Consider the following 21,997-nt stretch of genomic DNA (forward strand, 5'->3'; position numbering starts at 1 on the left):
AGGCGGGTAAGGAATAACGTGAAAACCCAGCAGTGAGCGGCAGCTAGATGCCCCTGAAGTCCCAGACCTTCTTGTAAATTCCTTTGACAAGTGGGTCTGCAGTTTGGCAAACACGGTGTGAGGAAAGGCGTCAGCAAATCACAGTATCTCTGACCGCTTTTAATAAGCAACATGCATATAAATTGCATCTCTTTTAATTGTTCCCTTGGACAGAATTGTTCTTTGGACAGGGATGTTTTATAGGAAATGTGTTGTGCTCTGTGGGCTGGAGAGACGGCTCAGCAGGTACAGAGCCTGTGTGCAGGCAGGAGGACCCTTCAACAGCCCCAGTCACCCAGCCGTCATGATCAAGTCAGGCAGGGTGCTGTGTACCTGGAATCCTAGAGGTGGGTAGATACAGGAGGATCCCTGGGGCTCGCTGACTGGCTAGTCTTACTCCATCAGTGAGTTTCTGGTTCAGTAGGTGACTGACCTGGTCTCAAAAATATAAGATGGGAGCAATATAAGAAGCCATTGATGTCAACCTTAGGGTCACATATGTGTACACACATCACACACATGCTGAACATACACAAACAGGAATTTTTCTCTAAAAGGCAGTCTGTCACAATCCAGAAAAAAATTAAGACTAAAGGTAACATACTTCTTTGAAGTCCTCTTTCTGTGAATGTGACTGTTTTCCCTCTGGCTGAATGAGAAGGTTGACTAGACTTCATACCTGGCCCTTCATCTAAATACCTGAGACAGTGACATCATACTCTGGTCACTGATTGAGTAGCATATGGCCCTGCCTGAGTTTGATAGTTTAGACCTTGTGACTGTGAACTTCTCTTCCATTTAGAAAGCAGCTCTTGTGTGTGTGTGTGTGTGTGTGTGTGTGTGTGTGTGTGTGTGTGTGTGTGTGTTGGAGGGGAGGTACAAGCAAACAGGAAATGGTAATTCATTTGGTGTTGCCATAGTTACAGCTATTTTCAAGTCACAGAACTGTCCAGCTTACAGTGTTCTTATCTTACACAAGAAAATATGCCACTTAGTCATATGTGCCTTGGGAAGTCACACCTTTGGGAGTCCTTTCACAGTTCCTGTGTTTAAAGGGGAACAGTATGTGTGTTCTAGGCTGTGAGTGTGTAAGTCTGTCTGCTCTCAACACAGGATTTTAAAAGAATTGTTGCGGGTCCTCTCTTGGCATGCGCTGTCATTTTCCTGCTGTATTTTCCATTTTATGATTTTATGATTAAGTGACCGTGCAGAGCCTTAAGAAGATGAAATGAGAGATGCCTGCCTGCTAGATGGAGACTTTGTGGGAAAGGAGTGCAGGGGATGGTGACTTAAAGCTCTTGAGAAGTACCAGCTTGCCTCCTAGGCTCTGCTGTATTTTATCACTACTGTAATAAATGCACTTACAGCAAGCCTTGAGCAATTGAGCATCAGGTGATTCTGTTTAGAATTGAAAGACATAGGTGACATCCAGTGAGGAGAGTGGGTGACACTATCAACTTGCCTCTTCCTCTGAACCCTCAGCACCCTCAGCCCGGCCATGTATAGGCACATAGTCACTTGTCCCCTGATCTCCTCCTTCTTGGCATGCCCACTCACTCTCAGGACCTGTGACTTCACACTGGCCAGGAACTGTTCTGTCTAAGAAATAGGCAAAGGGTGGGAATGACTGTAGCAACTTCTGGCCCCAGTTGTGTGGGCCTTGAGGTTTGGGTTTTTTTTTTTTTGTTTTTTTATTTATTTATTTTTTTCAAATGAGCTAATTGAATTCTACATCTCTGCTGGCTCTTGGGGAAATGATTAGTAGAGTTGACTGATCCCATGCATTTACATGGCTGGAAAACATCTATTTGTATTTTTTTTTTAGAGCATCTGCTCCCTACTGTATATATCTTCCAGGTGGATATGTAGTTGTGGTTTTGACATCCGCACTGGTCCACGGGAGACGTTGCCTGTGGATGAACTCAGCCTTCTTCTTCCCAGCCTTTTCATTGGAATTGGGGGCTTGCCTATCCCGCTTACATGCTCCCCAGACCTTCCCAAGTTCAGAACGTTTGCCCCAGTGAACCCCAAAATAACTCAGCTTCGGGGAATTCTGCCTCAGCATCTGGGACAGTCTTCCGCATTTCTCTTTACCTATGGAAACCCTGTAAAATCTGGAGGTGACAAGGGTTAAAGGTCATCTTCCAGTTTTATTGTTTACAGTGTTAAAGTCCAAGATCATAATCATCTATTGCTAAAATTCCTCAGGAAAGAACTTCCTGCCTTTCTATCTAATATTTTCAGAATTCAGGTTTAACCTGTACACTGATGATAAAAATGAATCACCCTGTGTCATACCCTAATAGCACAGTGAGCAAAGCCACAACAATGGGAACGAGGTACAGTTTAGGGCAGGGTTCAGGTTGACTGAGGGAGCTCATGCCAGCAGTGCTTGGTGACACTCCAATGTAATTGTCTTCCAGCATTCCAGTGTGTCCAGCTATTCTCCATCTGATGGCTATGCATTCAGTAACAGCATGTACAACAGAGGACCGCATCTGGACCAAGCAGAGGCCATGGCTTTCAAGTCAATGCCCAATCGCCATGCAGATAGGTAACACTCAGCAGATGCCATCTGGAGCTCTGTGGGTAGCCGTGGGTGACTCAGGCTAATAGGGTGTGAGGGTGGAGGATGGGTGGGTATGATCAGGGTGGGGCTTTGTCACTTAATGGTTTGGTAAGGTTTCCATAGTTCCTTACAGAACTGGCTTTGATGCGCAGTAGAGTCAAGACCTCTAATCTGTCACTCTCAGTGGGAGTCCCACTGGGTGACTTTTGCTCTCTTAGAAAACACTCCGACTATGATCTGTGTAGTATGAGGAAAGAATCATCTTTAAACTTAGCTGGTTGTTCCACTAGTTTCTACCAGATAGTCTCTAAGAGCTTTCTGGGGGGCTAAAAGGGGAAAGGGCAAGGGGGACATCACTCACGTACAAGCGTGAGGGCCCAAGTTCTGATACCCAGAACTTACATACCCTAGACATATTAGCACATGTATGTAAGCCTAGAGCTCCTTCAGTGAGGCAGGAGGATCCCCTGACTAGCCTTGTATGCATCGTGGGGCAAGAGACCCTGTTTCAAACAAGGTAGAGGGCGACAACTGACCTCTGCATGCATGCCACGCCCACTGCTCATCCACACTCACTCCTCTACAGTGAGATTCTTCAGAGTTCCGAGCTCAGTAGCCTATAAAGGAAACAATTCCTATCGTTTTCTGCATCTGCCAAAGACTAAAAACAAAATACAAAACCTAAAATCCCCTCCTGTAGATAGAATATTAGACTCATTAGAATAAACCAGGTATGGTGGCACATGCCTGTAATTCCAGCACTTGTCTTGGCTGAGGTATGAGGGTGGTGAGGTCAAGGCCGGGTTTGGCTACACAGTGTGCTCTGGGCTAGCCTGGTCTATGGTGTGGGACTGTTTCTAGCCTATTCTCTCCATCTGTCTGTCTGTCTGTCTCTCTGTCTCTGTCTCTATCTCTGTCTCTCTCAATTTGTATTAGAAATAACTGTTTAAATAGAGGCCATGCCTTTCTATTCTTACTGTTTCCTTGTATTTTTATTTCTTAGAGTTTTAATTTAGCCAAACAGGGAGAATTGGAAATCTAGAAGAAATAAAAGAAAAAATTCCATGAAGTTCTTTTTTTCACAAAAAAAAATGTTTTCCAGCAGTTAAGGTTACATGAACACCAGCCTAAACCAGAAAAGTAAGAAACTGTGGGGTGTTGGTATCAGAGGCAGAGAGGGCTACACATTCGTTTCATCTGGGGAGCATCCCAGCATTTCTTTCTCCGTAAGGAGTTGCTTTTCCAATATATTGTTTACATGTAGAGTCTGAGAGCTAGGGATGTTGCTTACGCCGTTCATTTTTGCTTGCACAGCATGTGTGAGTCCTGGGTTCCATCCTCAGCACCACAGGAAACCATGACGGTGGCATATGCCTGTTACATCCTTCACTTGGGGGTGAAGACAAGAGGTCAGAAGTTCAAGGCCATGCCAGCTAGTGCCAGGCTAGACTGGCATGCATAATACCCTGTCTCAGAGGTGGGGGAGCTTTGTTAAGGATGACGGAAGGTAATCCAAGGAAATTGTACAGGTGTTCCTCTAAGGGTACCAGCAACCTATTAAATTGAGTTCAAAGGAAAGTCAGCAATGAATAATGTATTTTGAAAATGCCAACATATAAGTGTGAGTTTTAATTATTTAAAAAGTGATTAGTGAGTGGGGAGATGGGTCAATGGATAAAGAAAGCACTTGCCCTGTAATTGTGGGAAGGGTGTTTGGATTCTTAGAACTCATCCAGAAGCTGGGTGGACATGGAGGCCACTTATACTGACTAGCATCTGGGAGACAGAAATGGAATTCCCCAGAGCAAGCTACCTAGCTCCACAAGCCAGACTCGATGAGCTCTGGGTTCAGGGAGAGACCCTCCTTCAATGTGTGAAATGAAAAATGATAGAGGAGGATGCTGGATATCAATATCTATAAGCTTGTACACACACGTGTGTGTAGCCTTTTATATACACATGCTCACTAGGTAAGTACAAATTGGATGGACTGGATGACTAAATGGTTGTGTCCAGCATTTCAGTCTTTACGTGTCTGCAAGGTCACCTGAAACTGTGAGGTACAGTGTTACCCATTACCCATGGCTTAGCCTCTACCATCGACTGTGGCAGTGTCTTTAAAAGCTTACCTTGTTCTGTGTGATCTTTATAGGCTCTCGGGGGACTTCCATTTAGTCTCTCAACCATATCTTTCCAAATTGACTTAGAAAGTTAAAGTAATGATGTTACTGTAATGAGATAAAATATAAATTTGGAAATCTATGACAGATAAGAATTTTATGAACTGGAAGGACTAACATTATGATTGAACTTCAGATTTGCCTTTGAGAATGTCTGATGTCAAGGCTGGTTTGGGATACATGATGAGTAGCAAGACCTTGTCTTAAAAAGCAAACCAAAACAGCAAAACTACAGATCAGAGGTAGAGGCAGCAGCAATCTCAGGGCTTGTCTGTGTAGCCAGCCATACCAGCTAACAGTAAACCATAGTGTCTCAAAGGTAAAAATCAGCTACCTCACTGCATGACGGTTTGACAGAATAATGGATGCATTTCACACAGCACCTACTGCAGTTCTGACATGCAAAAACAACTGCATTTGATCATAATCATAAAAGTAAATTCAAGACCCTTGTGTGTATCACATCAGATGAGGATTTTCTGGTGGCTTTTGCAATAATGACACATTTTCATTACAACGTAGAAAATCAGTGATCCCAGCCACTGGCAACCATCCAGTTTACAATGATCTCAGCTGAGAGATGCCATCTGTCAGGACACCCAAGACAGCTCAGTTGCTGTCTGTCTGTAAATTCTTCACCTGGTCCAGTGTAACCCCTCTGAGGCTGCTGTCTCCACCAATGCACTGCCATAGCTGGCTACAGTTTTTTAACATACGGATGCAGATACATGCAGACACTCAGTTGCAGGACATTTTCCAGTCTTTCTTAGAATACAGTTCACTCCTCCTTATCTGTGGTGATTCTTTTGCAAATTATAGAAGGGAAAAATGGGAAGAAAGAGAAAGAACTGAAATTGCTATTTTCCTAACATTTGGGGTGGGTGGATCTCTTTATTCCCATATTTCCCACATATATTATAATATGCCTAATCTTAATATTAATATAAATATATAATCTTACATGTTATGTATTATATAACTAAGTTATTATATAAAGCATTATATAATATATAAGCTTTATTGTATATAATATAAATATGTTATATAATATAGATATACATTAGTAATCATAATATAATATAAATATTTAAGCTATAAATATATAATATATAAGTGGCAAAACTACCACAGTGGAGGTAGTGATATAGAATTCAAGAATAACAGGCCTTAAATATGATTATTCATAACGTATTGATACCAAGCCAGGTGTTGGTTAATGCCTGTAATCTGGGCACTTAGGATTCTGGGACAATGCATTTGAGGCCAATTTGGGCTGTATAATGAATTCTATACTGCCCTGTACTACAATATGAGAGCTTATCTGAGAAAGCAAAACAAAAATGTATAATGTGTAATAATCAATGGCATAATTTTACTTTTTATTTTAATGTAGTGAAAATGGCTTGTAGTCGGTACAGCTTACAACAGTTTCTTTGTACTGGTCCCCCATATCTGATGGGACGAGAGTCTGAGAGACAGTAGGTCTGTGATGAAGGGTCACCCTATCTCTGCATACCTGGCCTCTGAGGGCCCAGGTATGACTCAGCATGCCCAAAAACCGGGATGGATGACCATCTTTGGTCTGTGTCTGTTGACTTTTTTTGTAGAGATTTGTGAGGAAGTATAAATAGGTGATTGGAGGAGGTTGGGAATAAAATCGTTCTGACTCAGCATTATCATTTTATTGTCGAAACATTATTCCAGATATGAAGGAAATAATAAATACTATTTAATGCATCATTCATCTAAAAAAATTTAAGTGCATTGTTAAATCTGTTAATGCTGAATTATTTGATTTTCAAAGAAAATAAACTTAAAAAAATAGGCCCCATATATCAGTTATTATAATTTAAAAAGCTTATGGCAAAATAAGTGTGTTTCCTTCTTTGCTTGAGAAGGCTGCTGGCTATATACTTGAGGGATCCCTTCCCTTGTACTTTTGGTAACTAAGCAAAGGTCTCCTTAAAATGGTCCGTAGACAGAATTTTTAATGTGTTTAGTTGGTTTTGAAGTGTTGCTTGAGTAGCTGAAGTTGTGCTGTGGGCATTGTCTTTCTTCTGTAAATTCCACTCATCCATTGTCACTCTCTCACGTGTGCACTGTTTTCAGTCTTTCTGAAATGGGATTTCACATCGTCTATGCTGGCCTCAAACTTGATGTGTCATCCAAGATGACATTGAATTCCTGGTCCTCTTGCCTCAGCCTCTCACATGCTGGCCTTCTAGGCATATATCACCATGTCTGACCTTAATATGTGTGTTTAATAGATAGCGTCTGAGGTTAGAGTCTAGATTTGACTCAGTACCAACCAGTACCTTGGAATCATTTTTTTTTTTTTCTGTGCAATAGTTTGTTCAAAAAAAAAAAGCAAAAAACATCTCTCCATCTCTATATGTGTGCCACATGGAAGCCAGAAAGAGATGTTGGGTCCCTTGTAGTTGGAGTTACAGGTGATTGTTAGCCCCCAATGGTACTTCGAATGGAACTCAAGCCCTTTGCAAGAGCAGTGTCCTCCCTTCCTGAGCCATCTTCCCAGCCCCAGTTTGTTCTTTTTTAGTAGGAAGAACCCCATGGTGCCTTTTAGTTTTCCTACCTTTGAAAAGCGTGGACTGGCCCTCATGTTTACTTCTGTTCTCAGGCTTTAGAAAAACTGGTGGAATGACAGAGTTCTTCCTTTCTTTTTCTAGAAGTCATGACTCAGTCAAAACACAAACTAAGAAATATGCCAAATCCAAGTATGACTTCATGGCAAGGAACAGCAGTGAGCTCTCGGTCCTGAAGGACGAAGTTTTAGAGGTAAGCGATTTCACCTCTCATTCCTCTGAGACAGCAAGCTTGCTGTATCTTCTAATGTGTCTCCGAACCCTCTGAAAGAAAAACCAAGACCAAGAACTCTCTCTTTGTACACACCGCACCCTGGGCATCTGTATCTCTTTAGAAGTATTAGCTACTTAGTTTATGTGACCCCATAATAGTGTTGAGCATTCAAGTAAGAGACACATAGAGCACTATGGAAGAGGGAAGTGATTTCTTGGCTTGCCTTGTTGTCTTTCTTTGGGGTTTATTCATTTTGGAAGCAAGGCTAATTGTAAATTCAGTGGAGAGGAATCCTGACAGTTTAGTCAAAGACAACATTTCCTCCTCTCTGAGAATTCTTGCACAGACATCATCATGTCGAGGGTAGTGTTTCTTAGGCTAAGTTTACAGTATATTTCCTTGCATAGATACAAAGCATTTTGTTAAAAATAGTTTTTATATTTTCCCTTTTGTGGAAACAATAGACCTTTCCAGAATGACCATCTTATTGCTCTTTGAGTACCTCAAATGATTCAGGTACATTTCGAGAACAAAGTATATACTTGGGGCAGATTTGTCAAAGTCACTTTTTTTTTTTTTTGGTTTAAAAAAAACTGTTATTTTTATGAACTACTTATGTATTGTGAGCAAGAACTTTATAGAAAAATAATAGAACATACACTTTCAACATGGCAGTGTTGCTATATTTAATGATGTTTTATAAACAAATTCCTAATTATATTATATAATCTTATTTAGCTTCTCCTCCCTTTTTTGTTTTTGTTTTTGTTTTTTCAAGACAGTGTTTCTCTGTGGCTTTGGAGGCTGTCCTGGAACTCACTCTTGTAGACCAGGCTGGTCTCGAACTCACAGAGATCCACCTGCCTCTGCCTCCCGAGTGCTGGGATTAAAGGCGTGTGCCACCACTGCAGTCATAGTCACTATTTTATGCAAATATCAATAATTATAAGGCTTCATGTTCTTCCTAAGAATTTCAGTCTCATGTGTTCATACTCAGGTCATTATCAGAAGTCAAAAGATTGAGAAATAAATTTGAACTTTGCCCGTGAGTGGGTTTTGTTACCAAAATTTCTCTTTTGTTCCTTGCCTAATGACAGATACTTGATGATAGGAAGCAATGGTGGAAAGTTCGGAATGCCAGTGGAGACTCTGGGTTTGTGCCAAATAACATTATGGATATTGTGAGACCCCCGGAATCCGGAGTGGGGCGTGCCGACCCCCCATACACACACACCATACAGGTAACTTGGGTTCTGAGCAAAAGGTGACATTCACAGATTTCCAAGAACAGGAATCAAGTGCCTTTGTGTGTTAATCACTTGGAGACTGAGCTGGTTACATTTTTGAGAGCAACTGAAGAACAGCGTGGAGAGAGAGAACTATGCGTGTTTTCTGATTCATTTCCTAAGGAATCTGTTACGTGTCCACCAATAAGTTATTGTTCCTCTGAATGCTTTTTTATACCAATTTATGGTATTTCTGACAGATACAATTTTTTCTCCTTGCCCATTGACGTGGCCCCAAGACCGCCGGAGGGTAGAACTCCATCTTTGGCAGCCCTTACCTTCAGAGTCTAGTAACTGTTGAGTCTCTGGCCAGCCTTGAGTTCACATTCAGCGTTCCTGAGCACAGGCATGGCTGTGTGTCCTGGTGTTACAGTGGTTTTCCTTTCCTTGTATTAAGGTTAAAAGTAACTATGATGTAGTTGAGGTAGATCAGGCTCTTCCCAATGATCACTGAAGACTTCCTGAAGCCTGCACACACCATGGTTTCGGGATTTTAGTTGCCTGCCCACTTTACCCATTTTGGCAACTGTTTTCTCATGAGCTGCCTCTCTGGAGCAAGTCCTCCAGCAAGGATGGACTCTGTCACATATAACCTCAGAACCCTAGTGCCTTCTTTCCCGTGCCTTAGGGAAGCAGTCTTTTCATTTTCAATCTTGAGAAAGACACCGTTCCTGCCATTTTTATTGCGATTTCATTGGTATCACTGGCTCATGTAGTAACTTTATGAAATAGACTGTGAAGCAGTTTATTGTTGGTCAGATCTAGGCTTGAAGAAGACAAAGAATCCAGGCCTTACATGGAGTTCATTATTCTGCCGCCACACTGAGTTATCTGAGCACTTGGAAGTCCTTGTGACACTCGAGTCTCCAGTAGATCCTTGCCCCTTCCAGAGGGATTTGGCCTTATTAGAAGCCACACGAGCCAAACAAACACTTGATATTGAGAATAATTATCCTTCTGTGTGGAGACACATACCCATCTTCCCAGAACTGGGGGGCGGGGAGAGGCTGGCTCGTCAGGGATGTGATGTCATCTTGGGATAATACAGTAAAACTCTGCCTCAAAAAAGAAAAAGAAGACAAAACATTGGTGTTCTATATCTCATGGTGTGGTGTAAAGTGATGGAAATAGAAGCCTGTTTCCTGTACGTGGTATTTCATTTTGTTTTCCCAGCCTGACATGACCTATGTACTTACTTATGCCAATCATTTGTTGTTAGCTTTTGATGCCAAAGAAGGAATTTGAATTATTCAAGGTATGGTCTGCTGTTTTTCCCATGGGCTTTTGCAGTGAATTTTCTAACTTCATTTTCCATACTGCTTCCTTTCTGTAAGTTCTTCCATTTCTAAGTGTGAGATGTGGTCACTGGCATAGTGACGTAAGGCCTCTCCCCAGAGGATGAGTGCCTTTCGTCTGCTTTCTCTCCTGCAAAACAGTGATATCCTTGATGCTTGTAATGTGTGTCTGCAACCCTAAGGGGGAATATCTGCCCTTTGAGAAGTATTGACAAAGTGTAGCACTAGCTATTCACAAAGGATATTCTTCAGCCACATGGGCAAACAGACCCAAGAGTTTCTAGGTTTACATATTAAAAACAATTACTCAAGTTGAATCTTGCTTGTGTGCATGATTCCTAGGAACCAATAAACTGAAAAATAAGGTAACTTTAATTAAACTTGCAAATAATGTGTGTTCTGTGTATCTGTCTCCACTTGGGACTCCTATTTCAAAAGGACCCTAAAAAGGAGTCTGATTCCCACCTCTACCAGCTTGCTTTTTGGTCTTGCCTTTTCCTTCAGCTGTGACTCCTGGCCTGAACTATGTGTTGACTTTCCTGTTTCAGGCTTGCCTCTGGCTAAAATGATTAGTATACCCCACAGGCAAAAACAGTCCTTGGAGAGAACACAACGCCCACTCTCCCTGGTTCTGTTCTTTCACAGAACCTCATCTTATATTTTTGCCAGCTTTGGCACAATCAAGAGTTTGTTGTTGTTGTTGTTTGTTTGTTTCTTAAGTTTTCACAAGTTCTAGGAGTCTATGCTGAAACTCTGTGTAAACAGAGATTTGTAGTTGCTGAGGAGGATTGCATGTTTTGGCTGTTTGCACGGTCTCACTGTAGAAATGTGTATGCAAGAGTGGGTGCGTGATCTCCCTCTCTTCTCCCTCCTCTCCCTGCAGCCTCCCTCTCCTCTTTCCCCCTCCTCCACCTCTCTTTTAGAGTTTAGGGTGAGGGCCTACCTTTGAAAGGTATTGCAAACTCTCTACCCCTTGAACACCTGGAAACTCTGGGCTGGATGCAATAAAGATCTCGCAATAAACAGCCTACCTACCTGACTCGACAGTAGTGTGTCCTGAAAAGAATGGAGATGCACAGGAAAGAAAAACCCTCAGAATCATATCCCAGCCAACTGTCTGTCCCTGTGACAGCAGCACAGACACCTTTATCTGAGACATCTGAGAAAAATGAGCAGCTCACTTCAGAATGACAAGGTCCCTACCATGTTAGTACAGTCCAGGGATACTCACGTCCTCGCCATGGAGAACTTGAATACCTTTCATTTCTTGTCTTACTATTTGCCATTCATGAAGATTCATTCATTCATTCATTCATTCATTCATTCATTCATGTATTTGTTCAGTGCCAGCATCTTGATATTGGTAAGAAGAGTAATAGGAAGGCTGGCACTCGGTGGCTTCTTTGCAGAAGCCAGCAGCACACGTGTTTCCAGGGCACCTGTTGTTTTGCTGTGTCCTTGGTGCAGCTGTGTGAAGAACAGTGACTTCCATCCCATCCGTACAGGTCTCTTCTCCCTTCCACCCAATCATGTCAAAGTTTTGAAGCAAAGCAAGATTTGGTGACTCAAAACCGTCATCACTACCCCTGGGAGGCTGAAGCAGAAGGATTTCTGGAATCTGAGGCCAGACTATACTACAAAACAAGTTCTGGGCCAGCCTGGACTACAGTGCTGTGCCACAGCATGATACCTGCTGATTAATCAATAAAGCCAGCTGCATAGTGACAATGAAGCAGACAGAGCCAGTGGGCAGTGCCGTTCTGAGCCCAGAATTCTTTAAGCTGTGCACACGTATGCCTCATTCAAGTCCCACAGCAACCCAATGATGTAGGTACATGTCACATAGCAAACTTGGGCACAGAAGAAATGAGAGTCTCAGAGTTACACAGCAACACGAAGCCAGGACTGGGACCCAGCCGTGAGGGTCCAGAGCTGGTACCCTGCTAATACGCTGTTACTCCAGAGAGGGTTCGGGAAATGTCACCATCTCTTTTCATTTAAGCAGGGTTCTGTTGTGTGAATATTCATAGGGACACGATCTCTGAGCACCTCTCCCATACGTTGTACCTTGATTACAGTGGATCTGACCGGTCATCAGTCTTAGAATGTTTTACCCCACCCCAATGAGTCCATTTCTTGCATTTTATTATGTCCTTTCTTTTTTTTTTTAATATACTTTGGGAAAACTGTGCATACGATATGATGGATTGGCCAAGTGGGCTCTCTGTGTGTGTCAGAAAGAAGGAATGGCAGGCAAACTGCTTCTGTGCAGCCTCCCTGACTCACCGGGAGTTTTTAAAGTGAACACTGCCATGCTTCTCCTTTCCATCCCCTTCCATTTCTGGTCCTGAAGGATCCTGGGGGAACAGTTCCTAGAGAAGGCTCAAGCACTTGTCTGTTGTGGCACATCCTCTGTCTGGGACTCTGTTCTAACAGTAGGACTCTGTTCTAACACCTGAACCAGCCAGGACTAGGTGTTGAGTTGTCACCTGAAGTCCCTGGGAGTCGAGGTTATTTAATAATCCTCACATTTGGAGTGATTTTCACAGCTCTCTTACGCAGGTTCCTCCCCATGGCTTTGGCAGCAGCTTAAATATTAAAGGAAGAGATGTGATAGAGAATTTACCAAAGTGTGTATGTGTGTGTGAGACAGAGGGGGGAGTGTATGTTTATGATGGTGTGTGTATGTGTATGTGTGAGATGTGTGTGCGTTTGTGATGGGGGGTGTGTGTGTGTGATGGGTTGTGTGTATATTATGGTGTGTGTATGATGGTGTGTGTTTGTGTTTGATGGTGTGTGTGTGTGTGTGTGTGTGTATGTGATGGTATATTTATGTGCATGTGATGGTGTATGTGATGGTGTGTGTGTGTGAGTGTGTGTGTGTGTGTTTCAGTGAAGCCACAGGAGACAGGCGTAAATGCTTTTGATGGACACAGAAAAGTGGTCTGGCTTTCCATTGAAATGTAGCCACCCCCACCCCTACCCCACCCACCCAGGGCTTTGCAGTCTCTTATCTGGACCACAGATGGCCCCCAGGTGCTTTCTTTTCACCCAGAATCTGCTGCCACAGAAAGTTTTTTGTTTGGAGTTTTTGTTTTGTTTTGTTTTTTTACTGATTCCCAGGCCAACACTGGCCATCTCCTGGATAGACTGCTTCCCATGGATCCCCTGCTGTGTGAGGAGCAGAGCTACTTCCTCCCTGTCCTTATTTCTATTGCCACCACAGCTGGGCGAAAGAATTCTTCTGTGTATTGTTAAATGTTGGGTTTATGTGTTTATTATTCCTGTAGTTTTTCTTACTCCACCAAGGGAGGAAAATCAGATAATGACCAATGTCCAGCCATTGCTGGGCCTGGTGACTCCAGCACCACCCTCTCTGTCCTTCTTGGCTGTCATGGAATTGTGTGGAAAGCCTACTCTGGTGGCACTTGGTGAGGATTCTGGCCTTGGTTCTGTCACTAGCCAGCTGTGTGCCCTTAGAGAAAGAATCTTGTTTTTCTCAGTTCCCATGTGCTTGACTATGAGCTACAAGTCTGTCTCTGTCACCAAATTCTCTTACCTTCCATGTCCGTGTTTAAAGAGCCCAAAGCTGAAAGTGGGAATATTTTCTAGAAGTGACTATTAAACCACCAACAGTATTGATCTTAGCCCATCTTATCCATGCCTTATTTAAACCCAATCCAGATGTTGAAACAAATGCTGGACAGAAAATGGCCATCTTGCTAACATCACCTTCATATTCTTCAGCCATGCATACATACACAAACGATTTTAAAAGTGCATATACAGTAAAGTAAAATTATCACAAAAGTAATAGAATGAACATATCATTTCACATAGCTGCCCACTCCCCCCAACAAGAACAGCCATAGCCTGCTCATTTAGCAAACCTAAATCTAATGTGCTGTTATCAAGTATGACTCTCATACTCACATTCAGTTTTCCTGTTCACACTCCGAATCTGCTACTTCCTGTCATAGGACACCTCCCCGCCCATGTTCTGTGCCCACCACCCCAATCCTAGTAACCACAATCTCTCTATGTCTGTATGTTTGACTCTGAGTGCATTCTTTATAAGCTGTGAATAGAACGAACCTGTATCGGAATCTCTTCACACAATGCTCTAATGCTCGAAGAGGTTGTTACTGAGATGTTCTGACTCAAAGCTGTTCACTCTGTGTGTTGAGCTGGGAGATGGGTAAAGAAGTGTGGGAATTAATTATGTATTTACAAACTCCTTTGGTGACTGACTTGTGGGTAGGTAATTTTGCTGTCAAAAAAAGTTTGTTCATGTTTTCTGTTATTTGGTATAAATTATAATTAATATTCTTTCAATTCCATCTCCTGTGTTAATTTAATGTGATTTGCTCCATCCCCTAATAGCAATTACTTGGCGAGCTGTCAGAGGTACTCATATCCGTTCCCTCCTGGCAATTCTTCTTCCTGTAATTTTTTTGGATTCTGTTTCTGGACTTAACACCCTCCAAATATTCCAGCTGTTCTGTTTTCATTGCAGAATTTCAGAGAGGCCAAATTTAAAGGGGAAAAAGTACAATTTGGGGTAGGACAAAATTTGAAGATCGGTTCTCTGCCAGTGCTTGGTTGGCTTTTACTTGCATAATCTCCTCTCCAAAGCAGGGCTTTTAGAGAATCAGGTACTTGCCTCTAATCACTTCAATGCTCGAGAATTTTTACTCAGTTCTGGTTCCTGAAGAAAAGTGACTCACCCCAACTTAATTGTCAGTAGGAAAGTACATTTCTTAGGAGACAGAGCCATTCCCTCTTCCTTCAGAGAAACACACAAGGGTGCTTTGTTTAAGGTGGAGCTTGGCACTCGTGAGAGATGACGGGTGGGACTCGGAAGTGACAGTTTCATACGGAAGTGGCTCCATTCCAGGCGACGCAGCTGCCGAGGAGTGGGAGGCTTGTGAGATGTGGCACTTCAGTGGCATTCCCTGGGAAAGGAAAGAAAGGCTCCAAAGGAGCTATGCCCAGGAAGGCCCTCCAGGGTTCAGGTGTGCTGGGAGTCACTGGGTGTGTGCCTCCAACCAGGAAGAGCCAAGCACAGGAACGTGAAGGAAGAACAGGCTTTGGGCAGCAGGTAGAGAGGACAGAGGTGATGGGAAGGACTCAGAGACGAGGTTCCCGGGATCCGTTCTGACTCAGTGACTTTCAGAAAGGAGTCCCACTGATTTGAGGGTCTGGTCCTCTTTCCCTTTTCGTACCAGAAGTTGAAGGCATGAGGCAAACACAAAAGACTGAGTGGAGGGGGAAATATGCAAGTAAATAGAACTCTGGCATAAATCATGAATCTGTGTGGCTTTGGAAACTTGGATTTGGTTTCAGTTTTTGACCTATTGTTGAGTGAGGTCTGTTGTTGCTGTTGCCTTGAGCAGCAGAAGCAGGTAAATGAACTGAGACCCCAACACTTGGTGAGCCTGTCTCTGGGCTTGACTGTGACACTCGTAGTGTTTTGAGCTTGTCACAGAATTATCCCACAGAGAGAAAAACACTAGCTGTTCTTGTTTTTATGGAAGCAGGGGAAAAAAATGAATCATACTGTGGCACTCGGAGCTTGTAGCTTTTTTTTTTTGGCATAAGCTTTAAAAACAATCATTTAAATTCTGACACTTTTGAGACATTGACATGATTTCATTAAACCACTGAGGGGCACATTTGTCTAGGGAACAAAACATATATTAAGTGGCTTTGGTGTGTGCTAAGTAGTATTTGGTGATGTGTGCTATGTTTTGGTTGCTGTAGATATTTTTTGGCCCAAATATAAGAGAAATATCTTATGGGTTTCTTAATAATACAGCAAAGATTTCTGACATTATTACTGAATATATTAGAAGTGTCCCTAGGGCTGGGTGCTGGAAGGTCCAGAAATCTGTTCCTCTCCAGTTTAACTTTGTGTCAATTACCCATCTCGGGCTCTTCCTGCCTGCCCCTGACCTCATTGCTTTCCTCCTCTCACTATCTAGCCCTCCTTCGGTTTTGTGCCCTTCCCAGAATGTTACCCCTCCCATCCTTAACCATGGACTGGTGAGTGAGTCACAGCCCTCCAGAAACAGCAGCAAGGGCCAAGGGTCCCTTCCCACTCCCCACAAAGCTTTCCACGGGTATTAAGTTCTCTTCCTGTGAAGGCACCTTGGCGGTCAGTATGTTGTTTTGTGAGCGACAATTTAATTTGAAAGCAATGTGTGGTGTGTGTTTTTATGCTTTTGATCTCTGTGGAAACCTGGGAGGACTCGCTTAAAAATCAGGGCTGCCTTATATTTGGGCCAATTTAGAAGTGAAAAGCAAATACTGCCTTAACGCAAGACCCGGATTTCCAGAAGGTTTTCTTCTGGATTTTCTCTGCTAACCTTAATTTTAACTGGGATTGTGCTGGTGCAGTATTTAAGCTTCGCCTCCCTCATAACGCTGCATCTTTACTCTGCAAAGATGTGCCTCTCGAGGACTCCGAGTCTTTTTCACGTAGTTGTCTGTGAGATTGTTTTACCTACACTTACAGTTTCAGGTATTATGTTTAATAAGAAATACACCCGATTATTGTCTTATGATACCACAATTGTATAGCTTACCACATCTTCCTTTTAAAATATAGATCCCCACCCAGATGCCTTCCCCCTTCCCTCTCCTACTTCCTTTTCCCCCTCTCATCTCTTTTTGTAGGCCTGAGGGTGAAGCCAGAGCTTTGCATGTGGGCAAATGCACTACCATGCATCTGTGGCCGCAGCCCAAAGGACCGACAGTGCCTTTCTCATCAAAGCCATTCACCCTATGTATTCCCATTTTTAACAAAGAAAATTTCTAACGTGTCTAAATTAGCAAAAACACAGTGGTGGAAAGGGCTATGCCGTGAAAAGTTAATTGTCTAAACCTACTTATTTGAAAAACATAGCCCCTTTACTCACTAAATCAATGCATTGCTCCTTCAAAACCTCCTTGTAAATAGCAAGGAGTAAGTGATGCTTCATGTTACTGACTTTCAACTCCATCGGAATTATTATTCATTTAAATTATAAAATAATCAGAGTATTTTAACCTATCATGGTCTTCTGTAAGTTTAAGCTCAAACTTAGTTCTTTTGTCCTCTGTTATTATATTATTTGCTCTTGGTGTGAGCTTGTCACTCTTTAAACTCACACGCTGACTTTGAGCAAATATGTAGAGTACTTAAAAGATGGTTTCAATGACTGTGATATACTGGATTAAAATTGCACACACACATGTGTACACTCATTAAGGAATGGCACAGGTAACTTTACAAATAAATAGCCAGTGATGTCAATTTTTACCTCATTACACACACACACACACACACACACACACACACACACACACACACACCACTCGTATATATTTCAGGTTAATTCTTGTCTGTTTGTAGAAGCAAAGGATGGAGTATGGTCCGAGCTCAGCTGATACTCCTTCTGCCCCGTCACCGCCTCCCACACCAGCGCCTGTTCCGGTCCCCCTTCCACCTTCTGCACCAGCACCTGTTCCTGTGCCCAAGGTTCCAGCAAACGTCACCCGTCAAAACAGCAGCTCCAGCGACAGTGGGGGCAGCATTGTGCGGGACAGCCAGAAGTACAAACAGCTCCCAGTGGACCGTAAGTTTCCTAGGGACCAAACCCCGTTCCACCGAGTGTGCTCATATTAAATGTTGTTAGATATAAATAGTAACCACTTATACTTCATGGATAGTTCCTCCTGACTTCCTGATCTCTGAGTATCTCTGAGAGGCAGGCAGTTTTCTCATCTCCCTAAGGTGTGTATTTGTGCACATTCTCATGTGTTGTGGCTGTTGAATACAGACTTGCCTGAGCCAGATGTATGGGATTGGCTCATGGAAGCCACCTCCTGCCTGCATATTCCAAGGCTTTAATGAGCTTCTATGTGTTGTAGTGTCTGGAAAGTGGAGGAAACACAAGCAACATTTCCTCGGACAAGTGTGAAGATTTGAGATAATACATGCAAAGCGTTCAGTGGGGGTGGTGGTGAAGATGGGGTTGCTCAGTCTTCCTCTCCATGAGGACTTTCTTTCTTCCTTATTTATTTATTTATTTATTTATTTATTTATTTATTTATTTATTTTGGTTGTTACAAGCTACTGACATGTAAACAGAAGTCAGGGGTGTTTGCTGATACCCTGCATTGTGTGGGCAGTTGGAAATGTCAGCAGTGCAGAGCTTGAAAACCCTGATTACTTTTGATTAGCGTAAGCGGTCATTAAATGTCTGCTACTGTCATTGTCATCTCCTCCTCTTTCCACCTTCCTCTTCAACCTCTCCCTAGTGTCTGCCATTCTCAGATCCATTCACAATCGCATTAACCTTACATAACCGCCCACCAGCGTCAACCCTGAATTGTCTTCCAACACAGATTTCATGCGACTTGAACTTCATAGTTTTGTGAATTAAAATAATTTTTATAAGAATGGATTCTAAGAGAACCACAGTAAAACAGGATTAAAGACATTATGATAACTTTGGGTTATCTGTTTTGTGACTGGGGCAGAGCTGTGTAGATACTTAGAAAGCTAAGGTAATTCCGAGAGTTCTCGCTGTACCTTGTATATTATATGTATCTGTTTCATGTCTAATTATGTTTGTACAGCATAGCAAGTCAATTTGCTTGACGATAACTCATTATAAAAACTTGGAAAGCCAAAACCAGGAAGACATTTCCTGTATCTGAAGCTTGATAAAAGTCTGTAAAGGGTTAGTGAACATGTTGTATGGAAAACATAGCTACCATTTGGTCTCATGGCCCCTCCCAAGGTTCTGCACTTTTCTCCCTTTATAAATGACTTTTACTATAAAGGATCAATCTGTTTCCATTCCCTTCAGTACTCTCCACGTTGTCAGAAAAGGGGTGATCTGCAGCTTAGTCTTACCACAGAGCTGTACCTCTGGTGTCCAGGTACCTGTATCTAACTATTAATCTCATAGCTGACATCTTAGGCCTGAGGCTCAGGTTCAAATACATTCCTAAGTTTTCAATGCCATTTTCTCCCAGTGAGTCATAGCTACATGGGCCCTTTCATCGTCATTCTCAGCCTATGAAAAAAGAATAAAGGAGACACAAACGTATTACTCTTTAACTGTTATGGAAATAATGGATAGATGTAATACCCATGAGTCTATTATATGCACGATTTTCTCTCCTGGAGCATGGATGATTCATACCACCTTTTTAGTCATGTCTGACCTCATTAGAATATTACAGAGGGGCCAGCAAGATGACGCAATAGGAAAAGGTGCTTACCACTAAGCCTGACTGAATTCAATCCCTGGGACCTACATGGCAAAAAGAGAGAACCAATTCCCTTGTGTTGTCCTCTGATCTCATACCTACACACACACACACACACACACACACACACACACACACACACACACACACACACACAAGAAAAATAATAATAATAAAATAAATGGAAAATGTTTTTAAAAGAAAGTGAAAATTTAGAAAATCGGCTAATTCTGTATCAAGAATAACTGCTTATGAGTGCAAAAATATGTATAACTCTAATTAAATGTACTACAAATTTTTAAAAATGTGTGTGAGCTTTAAAAAGGGATCTTTTCCAAAGATACCAGAGAAATAGTTTTCAGATGGGAAAATTCTATGTGTATATTTCATTTCCCTGGGGAACATTCCCTCTGAGAAACAACTATTCTTTTCTCCTCTCTTCCCACAAATTAACACACATCTCTGTCTGACACGTCAGCACCGTGATCTCTGACATGGTGGCAGTCTGTTCCAGGCCTGGGGTCAAAGTTCAGAGGCATCCAGTCCTCTTGGAGCAACACGTGGCCTGGAATGGCTTGTTCTTTGTCCCACTTGAAGAAACCCAAGAACCTAGTGGGGAAGAGGCATAGTTGAAATTCTTTTATGAGAGCGAACTCTCCCGATAATGGAGACTTATCATTTCCAAGTCTGCTTTTCATACGTGAAAAGGTCACGGGATCTGTAAGACAGAAAAGCTCTCACCAAATTAGCGCATGGGTTTGATTCCTTAACATAATTCACTCTCATAATTGCTTGTGTAAAATTCCTTTTTAAATTATCTCAAGAGTGTAGGTTGCCATTAAATACATTTATTTCTCTGTATAAAATGAATATTTTTTGGAGCAGTTTTTTTTTTCCCCCCTGAACAAATGTCAGGGCTGTCTCATGGTCATTTAGAAGATGGCATAACTAAATGTGTGTGTTTGAGGTCCATGTTTCTCTTGAGATAAGCTCCTTGCACCCACATTCTCTGTTCATTCCCCAAACTCTGATAAAAATAAAATGCATAGGCTTAGAAAGTGGGGACTTATGCAAATGTTATGGCTGCAGTAAACAAGGACAAGATGTCAAATGTCTGTTTTAAATTTCAGCAAAGGGCAGGGAGATGTGTTTGGGTAGAGTGTTTGCCATGCAAAGTGAGAATCTGGGTTTGGATCTGTACACCCGTGTGAATAGCCAGGCATGGCCATCAGCTTTAGTCAGGGCAGTGACAGGCGCGTCCTCAGCTCGCTGGCCATCCAGCGATGACAGCAAGCTCCAAATGCAGTGACAGACCCTGTCTGAAAATACAACTTGGAGCGTGATTGAAGAAGACATCTGACCCTTGCCCTGCATAGGAACATAAACAGGTACACTCTCAAACACCACAACACACACACACACACACACACACACACACACACACACACACACACACACACACACCACACACTCTACAGCTAATGGAATGAAGCAACTTTTGCTCCAGTGGCACTTGCCCTCTGCTTGGGCCAGGCATTGTGTAACCTGTTCAGGTTGGTTTAGCAGAGATCGGGGAAGCATCTCCTCTTGCTGCTTTTGAAGATGCCCACTTGTTAGTTGCTCTGCCTTTCTTCCTCGGTCCTCGACATCCGAGCCCTTTGACTTGAGCTCAGTCTTTTGTAATCAGAACTGTCACTGTGGGAAGGGGTGTGATGTTCGTCTGCCTTGTTGTTAGGAGAGAACATTGAAAGTGGAAACCAAAAGCCAGGAGCATTCTAGAAAGAAGTCTTTCTGCAGTGCCCCAGAAGGGCCACCGTGGTCTTGAGGCCTCTTCAGTGGGTAAGAAGGTGTAGCAGTATTTCAGTGTAGTGGTATTTCTCTTCTTCACTTTGAGGCAGACCTGCTGTCTGCGTGACAGTCTACTTAGTGATTTAAAACAGTTAGCTACTCAAGTGCAGATGGTGTTTACTTATACATCAACAGTATCCCTTCCCTTCTTCCTTCCTGAATTTTTCTTTGTCTCTCTCTTTAATTTCTTCACCTTCCCCTACATGGGGAAAGGGCCCTATCTCCAAGAGGCTGTGGCACGGGTGGCTGCTGGGGGACATGAAATCATTGTTTTTAGAGTTGTAACCACCGCTAAGTTACCATGGGCTCCAGGGGCTAGCTTCACCCTCAAGCCCATGTGAGTGGTCCTAGGGAAACCCAGTAGGTCGAAAAGCAAAAGCAAAATAAGAAGACCTGGAGGTAGGGTGGCTGCAGGAGTGGGGGATGGTGACAATGAGGATAGGAGAGGGTGAAGGGATGAATGTGAACAGAATATATTGTATACGTATAGGAAGTTGTGAAAGAATAAAACTAACTAAAAATAACATTTTGCATACTTGAGGCCCTAGTACAAATTAGACTCTATTAGCACTAATTGTTTCACAGTTCACTTCCCAGAGACACCAAACACTTTCTCTGAATGACATTAAAAGCTCCCTCAGTAGCAGGTCATGGCCACATGACAAGTTAATTAGTCAACTGGATTTTAATATCAGTTCT

The 21,997-nt window shown here is 42.6% G+C and overlaps 1 protein-coding gene across 8 annotated transcripts in view; it reads left to right on the top strand.

Moving 5' to 3' along the window:
* The window catches only part of Eps8 (epidermal growth factor receptor pathway substrate 8), a 162,532-nt gene that overhangs the window by 133,863 nt on the left and 6,672 nt on the right, over window positions 1-21,997 (top strand). For 7 of the 8 annotated variants that reach the window (XM_027429928.2, XM_035448876.1, XM_027429925.2 and 4 more), the window contains 4 exons: window positions 2,463-2,593; window positions 7,476-7,584; window positions 8,703-8,846; window positions 17,583-17,805. In XM_027429928.2, coding sequence (XP_027285729.1) covers window positions 2,463-2,593; window positions 7,476-7,584; window positions 8,703-8,846; window positions 17,583-17,805 — 607 coding nt within the window. The remainder of the gene's footprint in view (window positions 1-2,462; window positions 2,594-7,475; window positions 7,585-8,702; window positions 8,847-17,582; window positions 17,806-21,997) is intronic. The other variant, XM_027429922.2, reaches the window with a different exon arrangement.

Source organism: Cricetulus griseus, chromosome 8, assembly GCF_003668045.3.
Source record: "Cricetulus griseus strain 17A/GY chromosome 8, alternate assembly CriGri-PICRH-1.0, whole genome shotgun sequence".
Classification (NCBI taxonomy): domain Eukaryota; kingdom Metazoa; phylum Chordata; class Mammalia; order Rodentia; family Cricetidae; genus Cricetulus; species Cricetulus griseus.